The sequence below is a fragment of the Ammospiza caudacuta genome, chromosome 22, assembly GCF_027887145.1.
Source record: "Ammospiza caudacuta isolate bAmmCau1 chromosome 22, bAmmCau1.pri, whole genome shotgun sequence".
NCBI lineage: Eukaryota > Metazoa > Chordata > Aves > Passeriformes > Passerellidae > Ammospiza > Ammospiza caudacuta.
Window position 1 is genome coordinate 9,640,193 of NC_080614.1, and position 13,361 is coordinate 9,653,553.

The 13,361-nt window shown below is 52.7% G+C and overlaps 1 protein-coding gene across 1 annotated transcript; it reads left to right on the forward strand.

The window, feature by feature from the left end:
- Nucleotides 1-397: 397 nt before the first annotated feature.
- Nucleotides 398-12,304, forward strand: ENO1 (enolase 1). Its single transcript, XM_058818544.1, has 12 exons — nt 398-488; nt 3,715-3,808; nt 5,059-5,154; nt 6,966-7,024; nt 7,640-7,709; nt 7,896-8,029; nt 8,149-8,371; nt 9,857-10,054; nt 10,277-10,478; nt 10,855-10,963; nt 11,366-11,424; nt 11,840-12,304. The coding sequence occupies exons 2-12, from the start codon at nt 3,724-3,726 to the stop codon at nt 11,907-11,909; spliced, it is 1,305 nt and encodes a 434-aa protein (XP_058674527.1). The 5' UTR covers nt 398-488; nt 3,715-3,723; the 3' UTR covers nt 11,910-12,304.
- The last annotated feature ends 1,057 nt before the right edge of the window (nt 12,305-13,361 follow it).

The following is a 13,361-nucleotide window of genomic DNA, read 5'->3' on the forward strand; positions in this document are numbered from 1 at the left end:
GGCAGATGTGGATGCCCAGTGTCAGTCTCCTCACGCCATGCCTGGCCCTCAGCTGCGGCAGTGGCAGATGCGGCTGCCCACGGCAGGTTTCGGACCCGGCTGATGCCCAGTGTGGCTGATGCCCAGCGTCCATCCCCAGCCCAGGCCGCCATGCCCGTCCCTCACGGCTCCCCCCGCACTGCCCACATGGTCCCGCCCGCTCCCCCCACCCGCATGCGCCGCGCCGGCCCCGCCCCCTCGCACGGGGATTTTCCACGAGGCCCCGGCCCGGCCGCACGTAGCGCACGCACGCGAGCCCGCCGCTGGCGCGAGGCGGCCTCAGCCAATCGGGGCGCGGCGGGGGACGGCGCTGGCCAATGGGCGCGGCCGGGGGGCGGGCCCTGTGCGCGAGGGCGGCTATAGGCGGGCGGGCACGGAGCCGTTGGGTCTCAGTCAGAGCCGGGGCGGCGATAGCGGAGCGGCTGCGGAGCGGGACTGCCGGCACAGCGGTGAGTGCGGCGGCCGCAGCGCCCCGCGGGCCCGGAGGCCGCTCTTCCCTTCTCCGGGGAGCGGCCGCGTGGCGGAGGGCCGGGCCGAGGCTCGGTGGTCCCCAGGGGGTGCAGGCCGCTGTGTGTTCCCGCAGCACCGGCGGGGAGGGGGGGACTGAGCCACGGCAGTGTGCGGGGGTGGGGGTATAAAACGGGGGGTATGGGGGGTCAGGGCGGGGGCAGAATCAGGGGGATATGGTGGGTCAAGGCATCCTCAAACGCAGAGTTTAACCTTTTCCTTTTAATCATTAACAGTCGCTCTCGGATTGCGTGTGGTGATTTGGACCTTCCCCTCTTTAGTGGATGTCCTTCAGCTTCCCATCTCAAATATTTAACGTGTGCTAGCAATGCGTCTGTGCCTGAGGTCTATTGGGGTATTTAAGTGCTGGTTGTCCCCGGGCAGCGCTGGTGGGGGGGAAGCACCTGGATGTGCAGGTGTGAATAAGGAGCTGCTGTTGTGACCATCTCACCTCGTGCAGCGCTGCCAGAGAGGATCCTGAGCTCTCCTGCTCCGTTACTCGCCTGCTGAGTCACAGGCTAGGGCCATGGCTCGCCGGGCCTGGCAGGAAGTACTGAAGTTTGTCATGCAAACCCACAGGAGATGAGCCAACGCAGTTTCAGGCCTCCATCTTACCAAACACAGAGAGAGAAAGTGGTTGGACGTGTCTGTGATTTGCTCCCTGCCAGGCATCCTTTAGAACCCGTTGGATCATGTTGTAGAGGTGCATTAGCACCCCGTGCAGTGCAGAGGAGCAGGGATGGAATGTGCCCATTTGTCTGGTTTCTAGGAGTGCTTTGGCAGGGGGAATTAATACGTTGGGATCTGATAGAGTGCACTGAAAGGTCTCGGCTTTTTTCAGATCACTGGTGGTATGAGAGTTGGGGTCATGAGGACCTTTAAGTGTCAGGAGAGGCTTCCACTGATAAATGTGGCAGGCCTGTAATTGGACACTCACTAGGGCGGTTATTTCTATGGCTAAACTTTAGTGTTGCTTTTTAAGTCTCCATTCAGTTTGCAGTGCTCAGCCTTAACCCCATATTGATTTTAGAGAAGACTGGCTGCAAGACAGCACACAAGGACAAGGTTTGGTGGTAGGGTTGGCTATAAAGAAAATATATTTTGATTTAATTGAAATAATTTTCAGTTGGAGTAATCTCCAGTTAAGAGTACTGCATTCCCTGTGCAGGGTCAGGTGAGGAATAAGTGGTGATTTCTTAGACTTGAGCTGCTAGTGAAGAAGGTCCTCAGAGCTGGCAGGGGTTGTAACTTACCCTTGGAGCAGGCCAGGCAAGCTGGAGTGTGTGCCTTCCCCTGAAGGGAGACAGTGACCTTGTCAGCAGATTATGCTGCAAAAAAAGGTTTAAGGCAGTGTGCTCGTTAAATGCCACCGGGTGTTTGCGTGTTTGGAGAGGACAAAGGTCTGGGCAGGCAGTGCTGCTGTGACCTCTCTGCCTGCAGTCAGCATTTCTGGGGTTGGACCTGGGCACACAGGGGCTGACCCTTGTGTTCTAGGTGAGTTCACTGATTCTACTGTGGTGAGCTAAACAGCATCAGTTTTATTTTATAGCTCAAAGGGAGACTTGTTTCTTGAGCACAGGAGTGGGGAGTTTGCAGAAGGAGCAGGGAAGGATTTCTGGGGTGATGCCATGCTGTGAAATGCCTCTTTCTGCAGAGAAGGGAGGGACTTGTGGTCCTTTGTCAAGGAAGCTTGAGTAATGTCTGAGCTGGCATTTCCAGTGGCAGTTCTTGCAGTGTGTGTTCCTGAAGGTCAGCAAGCAGCTCCAGCACTGCTCTGGGGGGTCCTGGGCACTGGCTGTGCTCTCAAAGAATGAGCCCCCTCAAGTTCTGTGGCGAAGCCAAGGTTCTGAAAATGAAAGTAAGGTTTAGCAGGTGCCAGCCTGATAAACTCTGGAAGCCCTTTTTGGATAAGGGGACAATCTTCCTGTTAGCCATTGCTCAGTGCATCTGCAGAGCTGAGTGTGGGTGTGGGTGGGACTGATAAGCAGAGCCTTGCAGGGATTTATTTCTAGCTTGTGTGTTCCCTGATTGAAGCTAGGTAGTGGCAGCATGAAGGTCAGCCTGAAGAAGCTGTCTTGTTTCACATTTTAGTGCTATCGAGTGTCAGTGTGGGGGTCTGGCTGAAATCTTAGACAGCGTGCAGGGGCAGGACAGCTGGAAGGGACACGGGGAGCAAAGGCTGCCTGTGCCTGTGACCTGGGGAGGGCAGGGTGTGCAGCCACCCCCTCACTCAGACTGGGAACCAGCAGCATTGCTAAGGTCATGTTTTTCTAACTCTGCACTAACTGTGGAAGGATTCACGACCATTTCTGTAAACAGGGTTGCCACCCACACTGGCTTGCCAAAAAACCAGCTTCCAGATAGTTCTGCTTCTGAGGCTGAGCTTTCTTCTGTGCAGATGGGCTGGGTTTGGTGCCAGTCAGTGGCTTACAGGCATGTGTATGACTTGGTTTTTAAAATGTAGCTGGGCTTATGTAAGAATTCCCTTACTGCAGTTTTCTGAAGTGGATAAATGTGAGAAGGGAGAAAGGAAGTATTCAAAGGACATGGGAGATTTTTATTCCTTTTAAGATGAAAAGTTAAGAGGAAAAACTATTCCTGTAAATGCTCAACAGGGTGTAACTATTAATGCAAGTTTTTAACGAGAGCTGTGGCTGCTTCTCTTTGGTCATGGGTTCTGTTTGGCTCTGAGCAGCTGCTGTGCATGCTAAGAGCTCTCTGTGCATGCTGAGAGCTGTTGCACTCGGGTCTCTTATCCAAAAGAACTCTGAACTGATAGCAGAGAGCTGCTGTTTTGGGAGCTCTTCGCTGCTCTGACATGATGAGGTGAAGTTCCTTTAGATTTGTCATCTGCTCCTGCTGCTGTCTAGGGTCTGATGATGCACTTCAAGTCATTTGGAATCATCAAGAGATTGTCCCTTGCACATGAGGAAGTGATTTTTGTTTTTTTTTAATAATAAAATTCATGGGACACTGGAAGAGCTTTCCCAGAGAAGCTGTGGCTGCCGTATCCCTGAGAATGTTCCAGGCCAGGCTGGATGAGGCTCATCCAGCAAACCTGGTCTGGTGGGAAGTGTCCCTGCTCATGGCAGGGCGTGGGATGGATTCAGCTTTATGGTCCCTTCCTACCCAAACCATTCAGTGAGTAACTGTAAGCTCCTTTTTCAGGTACTAAAGATGTCTATCACCAAGATCCATGCCCGTGAAATCTTTGACTCCCGTGGCAACCCCACTGTTGAGGTAGACCTGTACACCAACAAAGGTGAGTCCTCAGCTGCAGCTGTTCATCCCTGGCTTAGAGCTGATAGAACCTGAGCAGCAGAAGTGTACAGCCAGTTCTGTTCTAGCAGTGGAGCTGTGCTGAATTCTTCCTCCACACATAAAACTTGTTGGAACTTGCTGTGAGCCTTGCAGAAAAAGCCTCTGCCTCATTCTGTTGGATGAGTTTGCTGAGCTTGAGTTCCTGGCCTGGGCAGTGCAGGGTTTTTTGGAGGGTGCTGCTTCTTGCAGCCCAAACTGTGGGAGAGCTGTTCCAAACCTGCCCTCCTTCCCCTGCCCCAGCATAAACTGGGACAGCACCTGGAAACTGTGCTCTCGAGCAGCTGCTGATGGCCCTGCTTGTCAGTGCTCCCCACACTCTGTATGAGTACACTGAAGTTTAATTCTCAATTTGTCTGCAGTGGCTTTCTGTAATGACAGTCTTCTGCTGCTCAGCTGAATTTTGGGTAATGGTTTCTCCTCTGCCCAAGTACTCAGGCATGACTGAAGAACATGCCTAATTGGGCTTTCACATGTAACATCTTATATTTTTAATTATTGTAGGACTTTCCCTTGGTTTGTTAGCTGTTCATCCCACATCTGATAGGATCTGACAAAAGCATTGTGCAAGCTCATACCAATGTGATTTGGTGGAATGAGCAAACACAATGGCTGTAATACAGTGACTAAAGAGCTGATCTTTCTGCCTCAAAAGATTAATGCAGTCATTTAATGAGACTGCCCCCACTAAGCTCTTTGATTTAGTGGGATAAGGGAGAGGCTGGAGGCTGAAGTTGGCACCTTGAACCCCAGGCAGAGCAGGCTCCAGAGTGCAGATTGGCTCCGAGTTCAGCATCCTTGGCTGGAGGAATGGGCTGTCTGGGTGGCTCTGCTGTTGCCAGAAGAGCTCAGAACTCCTGTTAACAAAATAGGTCTCCTAATTGTCCCTTTTATGCCATATCTTAGAAGAATTTAAGAGCTTGCCTTGCCTGAGCTCAAAAGCAGATCCAGTGAATGAAGCTATCCTTTTTGGAAGGGGAATGGAGGCCTTCCTTAACTCTTGACATGCCAGTGGAAGAGGAGGAGTCAGTTTGCTATTGGTCAGTGAGCGTGAGGGAGATGCTGTCACGAGCAGAAAGCCCTTGTGGGATCACTGTATGTGAGCAGAGGTGTGGTTTGCAGGGCTGGGATGCTGGCTGCCTGGGGGATGGTTGGTGTTTGAGTGTGCCAAGGTGTTTTTCCTGTTGTGGACAGGTCTGTTCAGAGCTGCCGTTCCCAGCGGTGCCTCCACTGGAATCTACGAGGCTCTGGAGCTCCGTGACAATGACAAGACACGCTACATGGGCAAAGGTACAGCTGGGGCTGGGCACCCCGAGTGCCCCGGGACAGGCACTGGCACTGCTGGGCTCCTGTCCCGCTGTCTGTCCTGCGCAAGGCCTGGCAGCTGGGCGGGACGGACAGACAGCAGCTCCTGTCAGGCGTGGGCTGAGCTGGGCAGAGGCAAAGCAGAGGGGGCAGGGTTGGTTTGCTGGGCATGGCCTGCAGGGTGGCTGCTCCAGCAGTGCAGCTGCCTCGTGCTGCAGGGCAGGGCACCTGCATGGAGCTGGGCACACCCAGGCAGGTGACTGTCCCTGGTACAGGGTGTCCAGGTGTGCTTTGTTACCCTGCTCCCCTTGTGCTGTGTGTTGGTGCGTGGCACAGTGCAGAGGGCTTTACCGGTGTGGTCAGGGCATCTGAACTGCCAGCTCCAAAAGCCTCAGTCATCCTGCTGTTAGTCACAAGGGCTTTTCATAGATCAAATTTTCCCAGAGCCCTTAAATCTGTCAGCTCTGAGACTGCAGGCTCCTTAGATCTCCCAGCATGTTGAATCCTGAACCTGAGGTTTTGTGCCAGCTCTGTCCATTGAATGTGCAGCTCTGCTGACCTGCCAGTCAGGTGAAAAGAAGCTGAAATATCTTTTGCCTATTAAGAAGAAACAATTAAAGTGGAGAGCTGAATTGAACTTGGAGAGCCTTGTCTTAGAAGATTCATGGCTGTTAATGCCTTAACAGAGAATAAATGCCTGGATGACTGAATGTCCCAAAAACCTGAGGCTCTTGTGCTGTTTACCCAGGGCACTTTTCTTGCAAAGAATAAATGTGTATTTACCTCACTGTGCTAAATGTGTGTGTGCTTAGGCCTGTTAAGTCTGATCCTGTGGGCAGTTCTTAATGGCATTTAATTAGACTGTGGTTAACAGGCTGTAGCTGAAGGGCTTTGTCAGCTGGGAAATAACACGAGTTATGAAGAAATAATTATCAAATGGGAAGAGTTGCAGATAGCTGCTAGGCCTTTTGTAATAGAAGTCTGCAGACTTAGACCATTTGGAAAAGCAATTAATATTGTTTAGGATGCAGTCAAATAGCATTCATCATTCTGAAGCTTAGGTTTTTGGAAGTCTTTAGACACTACACAGCAAATAAAGTGATGTTATAGCAGTGTTACAAAATAGTGTCAGGTAGTGAAGTGCCTGATGCTGCCTGTGTAACTGCTGGGGAAACCTTTTCCCTCCCCTTACTCCTGGATTCTGTGAGTTGGTAGGAGAGCTCATCCTAAAACCTCCCTAAATGCTGATGTTCAGGCCCTTGAGGTTTGGGCTGGCAGAGTTACAGAGACCTGGGTTGGAGCCCAAACACAGCCTTGCACAGCTTCCTCTGCTCTTTGAGCCTTTGTCTCTGGCCCAGTGCCCAGTGCCAGGCTCCTGCTGCCTGTCTGTGTCCTCTGCTGCATCCCTTGGGTTGGCTGAGTCTCCACCTGTCCTTGACTGGGGTGTCTGTTTGGCTTCTGCCAGGTGTCTCCAGAGCTGTTAAATATGTTAACGAGTTCCTGGCCACGGCACTGTGCACACAGGTAATGGATGTGCTCCCAGTGCAGCCTGGCACTCGGATGAGTCTCTCCAGTGCATGGCCTGGCACACTAACTGGCACTCCTGGACCAGTCCTAGCCAATGCATCCCTCATGTGCCCTCCAGTCCAGCCAGGGCCTCTGTGCTCACACCTGGCCATGAGCTCAGCTTGGGCTGGGGCAGCATGAGGTGGTTTTCCTGGATGTTCCTCAGATCCCCTACTAATCCCTGCATAACCTGTGTGTTGACCAGTGTCTGATCTGCTTGTTCCTTCCAGGTGTCTCAAAAGCTGTTGAGCACGTCAATAAAACGATTGCACCTGCACTGATTAGCAAGGTAGGAGCAATCTGTCTTCTCTTAACATCTCCTACAGCCAGGCAGTGTCCAAACCTTCCTCTGGTGGGGTGGCACCTGGGGGGTCAGCCTGTGTGTTGGGGTGCATGTGAACAAACTGACCACAGCAATGGTTTTACTTAATTTACTTAATGAGTGCACATCTAACACGTAATGGAACCTTCTCCAGCAGCCTGGTGTTGTGGTGTGCAGAAACACTCCAGCCCTGGGAGCTGCAGGGCTGCAGCTGGGATACACTGATTTATGCTTCAGAGAGTGCCTGAATGATGAGGAGGGGCCAGGTTTTATCCAAGCAGGGTCATTGGAGGGGAATCTGAGAGCATCTAGAACAGTCTGCTTGAATGAGATTCCTTTGTGCTTTGTGGGCACCAAGCCTGGCCTACAAAGGCTGGTGCAGAACTCAGTGATAGTGGGTGAAGTGATGGCACGTGAGCTCAGCTGTGAGCCCTGGGCTGCTGCTGTGTGATAGTGACAGGAATTGGTCAGGTCAGCTCTTGGCAGCTGCCCTTGGGAAGTGTCCAGTGCCATGCTGGGTAGGTGAGGGTTTGTGGGCCTGTGCTTGGTGTCAAACAACAGTTTGGTTGCTTCTCTCTGCAGAATGTGAACGTTGTGGAACAAGAAAAGATTGACAAGCTGATGCTGGAAATGGATGGGACTGAGAACAAATGTGAGTGGGCTTTGTGTTGCACTGAGGGGGTAAAAGATAAAGATGAGTCAATTGAGTTCTATTTACCAGAGCCAACAGCCAGTGTATGGCCTTGTGCTGTGCACTGCCATAATTCAAACCATGGGCTGGTATTGCTGAGTCTCTCTTTATAAAGACACTTGTCTAATCAATTTCTTCCTATTTCAGCTAAATTTGGTGCTAATGCCATCCTGGGTGTGTCCTTGGCTGTGTGCAAAGCTGGTGCTGCTGAGAAGGGCGTTCCCCTGTACCGGCACATCGCCGACCTTGCTGGAAACCCGGAGGTCATTCTGCCTGTTCCTGTAAGTGCCTGGGTGGGGCAGCCTGGCTCTGCCTTTAGCCTGGATCAGGCTCTAGGGACGAACAGAGTGATGTAAGGGCTGGTACCAGTTCCAACCTGGCCTTTCCTGCTTCCTCCAAGGCCTTCAACGTGATCAACGGGGGCTCCCACGCTGGCAACAAGCTGGCCATGCAGGAGTTCATGATCCTGCCCGTGGGGGCTGACAGCTTCAAGGACGCCATGCGGGTCGGGGCAGAGGTCTACCACAACCTCAAGAACGTCATCAAGGAGAAGTATGGCAAGGATGCCACCAACGTGGGGGATGAGGGTGGCTTTGCCCCCAACATCCTGGAAAACAAAGAAGGTGAGAATGAGCTGAGTGTGGGAGGAGGTGGAACTGATAGTCTGGCCAATATAATGACAGGCAGGATCAATAGGATCAAAGGTGTGGGACTTCCTGCTTTGTCTGTACTCTGTTTCTTACCCTGGCAGACATCCTAAGGTGCTCTGCTGATGTGGTTAGGTATTCCCATGGATATCAGTTTGTGCGGTTGGACAGAATGGTTTTTACTTCAGTGCCTCGTTGCTCTCATTCCTGTAGCAGCCTAAGGGAATCTTGTGCCCTTGCAGTTGAAAAGTGGTGTGGGAACTTGTGTGCACTGCAAGTGTTCCAGAAGTCAACATTCAGATATCAGTGGAGTTGTTTTTCTGCAGACAGAGGGAAAACAGTTTGTGCCCTGCCTGGCTGTGTGTGGGAGGGCACAGAGGCTTGCCTGGGAAGCTGAGGCAGTTGCTGCTTCCATGGCCAAACAGTTCTGTTCAGGAACCTGTGGGAGAGGCAGTTTGTCTGTGGGAAGCAGAATATCTGTTCGTACAAACACTGGAGGAGCTTTCTGTGCCTCTCCACAAGTGGAGCTGCTCACAGACAGTAGGACATGGGCTCAGATCAGTTGATTTTTGCTTTACAGTTGGTTGTGTTATTGTGGAGGGGACTGGTGACGTGCCCTGCCTTTTCTAAACACACTGAGACAGCACCAGAGCTGTGCCATTTCTGAGTCCCAGTGTCACATGCAGCTCTGCTGGGTCTGTGCCCTTGCAGACATCAGGGAAGATGACCTTGAATGACAATTACATTCCAAAGAATTTTTGTTGCTGGCTGCAGCTGCTTTTGCAGTTTGTGCTACATTAGCATCTTACAAAACACAACCAAACCCACACAAAAAGAACCCAAACAAAAAGCCAACCCAACAACAAAAGAAAACACTTGATCTAAGCTTCCTGCTGCAAGCAGCCCAGCTGCTCCCCTGCAGCTCATTGGGGTCATTGGGACTCTGCCAACAGCAGCACAGTGGGCAGCATCCAGAGACTTCTGCTGAGTGGTTCTGTCCCCTCTGTGCAGGTAAAAGTGCACGTGGGGAGCAGGTGGATGCCCAGGGGAGTCTCCTGTGCAGAGGAGGCCCTGTCTCCCTGCTGCCAGGCTTTGGATGCTCAGCACTTGCATGGTCAACACCTGCTCTGCAGCTAAAGGGGATTAGAGTGCAGGCACTGCTTCCTGCCCACATGCATAAAGTTGACAGAGGATGTGGAATCATCTAGTATTAAGCTTTCTGGGCTGACATGTAGTCCTGCCTGAAGAGATTAGGAATCCCATAATGGTGTCTCAAGGGTATTACAAGCTAAAAGCAGTATTAAAGTAATATCTTGTTCCAGTCGGTTCAGAAGTGGGAGAATTTAAGAACCCTTTCCTTTGGGCTTCCTGAAGGGGTGATGGAGATGGTTTGTTTGCCCTGTGGGTGTGCTGCTGTTGGGATCCTGCAGGCCCTCAGCCCCTGCTCTGTCTGTGTTACAGCTCTGGAGCTGCTGAAGACAGCCATTGCCAAGGCTGGCTACACTGACAAGGTGGTCATTGGCATGGACGTGGCTGCCTCAGAGTTCTACAGGGATGGCAAGTATGACCTGGACTTCAAATCCCCTGATGACCCCAGCAGATACATCACTCCTGACCAGCTGGCTGACCTCTACAAGGGCTTTGTCAAGAACTACCCTGGTGAGTTGCTCATCAGTGGGAGTTGTGAGTCAGGGTTGATTGCTGAAGGAGGGAGTTGGTGTGCAGCCCCTCTTACAGGAGAGACTGAGAGCTCGTGCCTCTCTCAGGGTCTCAGCAATGTTCTGGGAAGTGGGTGGCACGTGCCTGCAGCACTTTGGTGCCACTCATCCAAACAGGACCTTGGTGCTGGTGTTGTCCTAAAGCTGCTGTGTCCCTCTGCAGTGGTGTCCATTGAAGACCCCTTTGACCAGGATGACTGGGGTGCCTGGAAGAAGTTCACTGGCAGCGTCAACATCCAGGTGGTTGGTGATGATCTGACTGTGACCAACCCAAAGAGAATTGCCAAGGCCGTGGATGAGAAGGCCTGCAACTGCCTGCTCCTCAAGGTCAACCAGATTGGCTCCGTGACAGAGTCCCTGCAGGCGTAAGTGCTGCCCTCTGGGCTGGGCCAGGGTGGGCTGGCTGTACCTGGGGCAGATGGAGGGGCAGAGCAGAGCCCTGTGCTGCCCCTTGGCTGCTGGGCACAGGGCATGGGGCTCTCCCCAGGGTGGGCTGGCTGTACCTGGGGCAGATGGAGGGGCAGAGCAGAGCCCTGTGCTGCTGCTGGGCACAGGGCATGGGGCTGGCTGTACCTGGGGCAGATGGAGGGGCAGAGCAGAGCCCTGTGCTGCCCTCTGGGCTGGGCCAGGGCATGGGGCTGGCTGTACCTGGGGCAGATGGAGGGGCAGATGGAGCCCTGTGCTGCCCCTTGGCTGCTGGGCACAGGGCATGCTCTGAGCTGCTTCTCTTGTCCTTTGCAGCTGCAAGCTGGCCCAGTCCAATGGCTGGGGTGTGATGGTGAGCCACCGCTCTGGAGAGACAGAAGACACCTTCATTGCTGACCTGGTAGTGGGTCTCTGCACTGGCCAGGTTGGTGTCTGCAGCTGCTGCAGTCTGGCTCTGCTTGATGGGATAATTTGGGGGTGAAGCCAAAGCCATGGTGCATGCACTGCCTCCAGGGGTGCAGGTTTGCTGTGTCTGTTTGCAGGGAGCTGATTTGTTAATGGACTGTGACAAGGGAACACCTTATCTTTTGCAAACTCACCTTTAATCAGCAATGTCAAAGGTCTCGGCTCCAGTGGCTGCACTGGGCTTTCCTGGTCCTGCAGCTGATAGCAAATGCACAGCCTCTGCTGCTCCCAGGACCTGCTGTGTTTGCTTGGGCAGACACTGAGCCCGGTGCCCAAGCAGAGCTGGTGGTGATGCTCATTACCCTGAGCAAGTTTTGTGTTGGCACTTGGAGTTCTTCACTAACTTGGTGATTTCCCTCAGATCAAAACCGGTGCCCCGTGCCGATCCGAGCGTCTGGCCAAGTACAACCAGCTGCTGAGGTGAGCCTGGGCTGGGGAAGGGCACTGCTGGTGCTGGGCTCTGCCCCTCAGAAACACCTGCAGCACGTGGCACAGGAGGAGCTGGGTGGGGGAGGTCCAGAACAGGTCACACCAAGCATCCTGTGGTGCTGGACTGAGACTTTGTCCTCTGCACGGGGCACTTCTCTTGGCAAGCATCTCAGACATTTGGGTTGTGTCAGGTGTGTGGCACTGCCCACTGTGCAGGGGCTTGCTGGGAGCTGCCTTGGTGCTGTGGGACCTCCAGGTGGGTCAGGAGTTTCAGTGGCACATGGATCAGGTGGTTTAGGACCAGGTGTTTCAGTACCAGGTGTGCCAGCTGTTCAGTGTGAGGCCTGTGCTAGTGCTGGGGTTCTGTGCTGCCTGCTGACACCCAGTGCTCTCTGTCCTTCCCCAGAATTGAGGAGGAGCTCGGCAGCAAGGCTCGCTTTGCTGGGAGGAACTTCAGGAACCCTCGTGTCAACTAAGTGTGGAAGAGTCCCCTCTGTTCTGGTTCAGCACTAGATATCGACTTAGATCACAATTACCTGTACTAGAAAGATAAGGGCAGCTGAAGGAAAAGACCAGTCTGCAGGTCCTCTTATCCTCTAGATGATCCCTTCACCCAGTGTTTTCACCAACTCTGGTCTGTTAATTGTAATGCTCTGCTGCTTCTGTAGAACAGTCCCAGGGGGTGCTCTGTGTATTTAACACCCCCGGGGGTCATGACATTGTGATTCTGGGCATAAACACTTTAGTTCCCTTCTCTGTCTCATCTTCACCATTTGGAGCCGTGTGATTTGCAGTGCAGCAAGAGGTACCTGCAGACAGAGACAGTAGTGTTTTTACATGTGAGAAATAAAAGCATCAAACAACCCAACAATGTGTGTGGCTGGCAGGTATTTGGAGGAGTGTGGGGAGCAGGGATTCCCAGCTGTGCATCGTGGACTCATGGAATGGTTTGTGTTGGAAGGGACCTTGAGGCTCCTCTTGCCCTTTTTCCTGGGGTTTGGTGAGAGGTTTTTGGGGTGTCTCTGTCCCCACGGTGGTTCTGTTGCTGTGAGGGCACTGTCGCAGGGAGCAGAGTTGTGACCTCAGCCCATTCCCAGACAGGAAAAAACAAATCATTACACAACGGAGCGAGAGGATGTCTGAGCCAGTTCTTGCTGCTTTTTTTCCGTAGTGTCAGATTAGTAGGAAAATCGTTAATTTCCGATTCTGTTAATGAGTCCTGCCGTGCCCGGTGCTGCCCCCCGGTGGGCGCGCCGGGCCTTGCACCGCACTCGCACAAACCAATTCTGATTTTTAATGTTTAAATCCTCCCCCTGGGGCTGGCACAGTCAGTGCTGCTGAAGGGCACCTGTCACCTGCTACCCTAAAGAATATTCTCAGTTCTGGTGAGGCAATAACGGGGAAACAGCCTTCCCTGGGCACCTGGCAACTGTGCTGCCTTAGGAGGTTTATCTCCTTTGTCAGGCTGCTCTTAAGAAGAGCTTTGCTATAAATACCAAATTTACCAGCCCCAGCTCTGGGCCAGGGCCTCCTCTCTCCCACATTTGTCCTTTCCCCAGGCCTAGCTCTGAGCTGGTTGCACTCTGTGGCAAATTTGAAGCCCACTGCACTTTTCACACTTAGCTGATCTCTGAATTAGACCTGTTAAATTAATAAACCAGCTAATTACACACAAATCCTATCAAGGGATTTTTCTTCTCTCAAAGAGGCAGCTTCTAATATCTGCAGAATGGTTTAGGAAGCTTTTTAGCAGAGCTGTGTTTAGGAGCTTGGGTTGGGCTGCTCCTCACCTGGCGCTTCAGTAAGTGAAGTCAAAAATGCTCAACCCCTTACCTGGTCCTCTTTTTCCACCTGGTGCTTTTCTTTTAATGAGGATCAGAAAGCAGAAGGAGCTGCAAAATCAGGTCAGTGGTTGCCATAACTCGAGC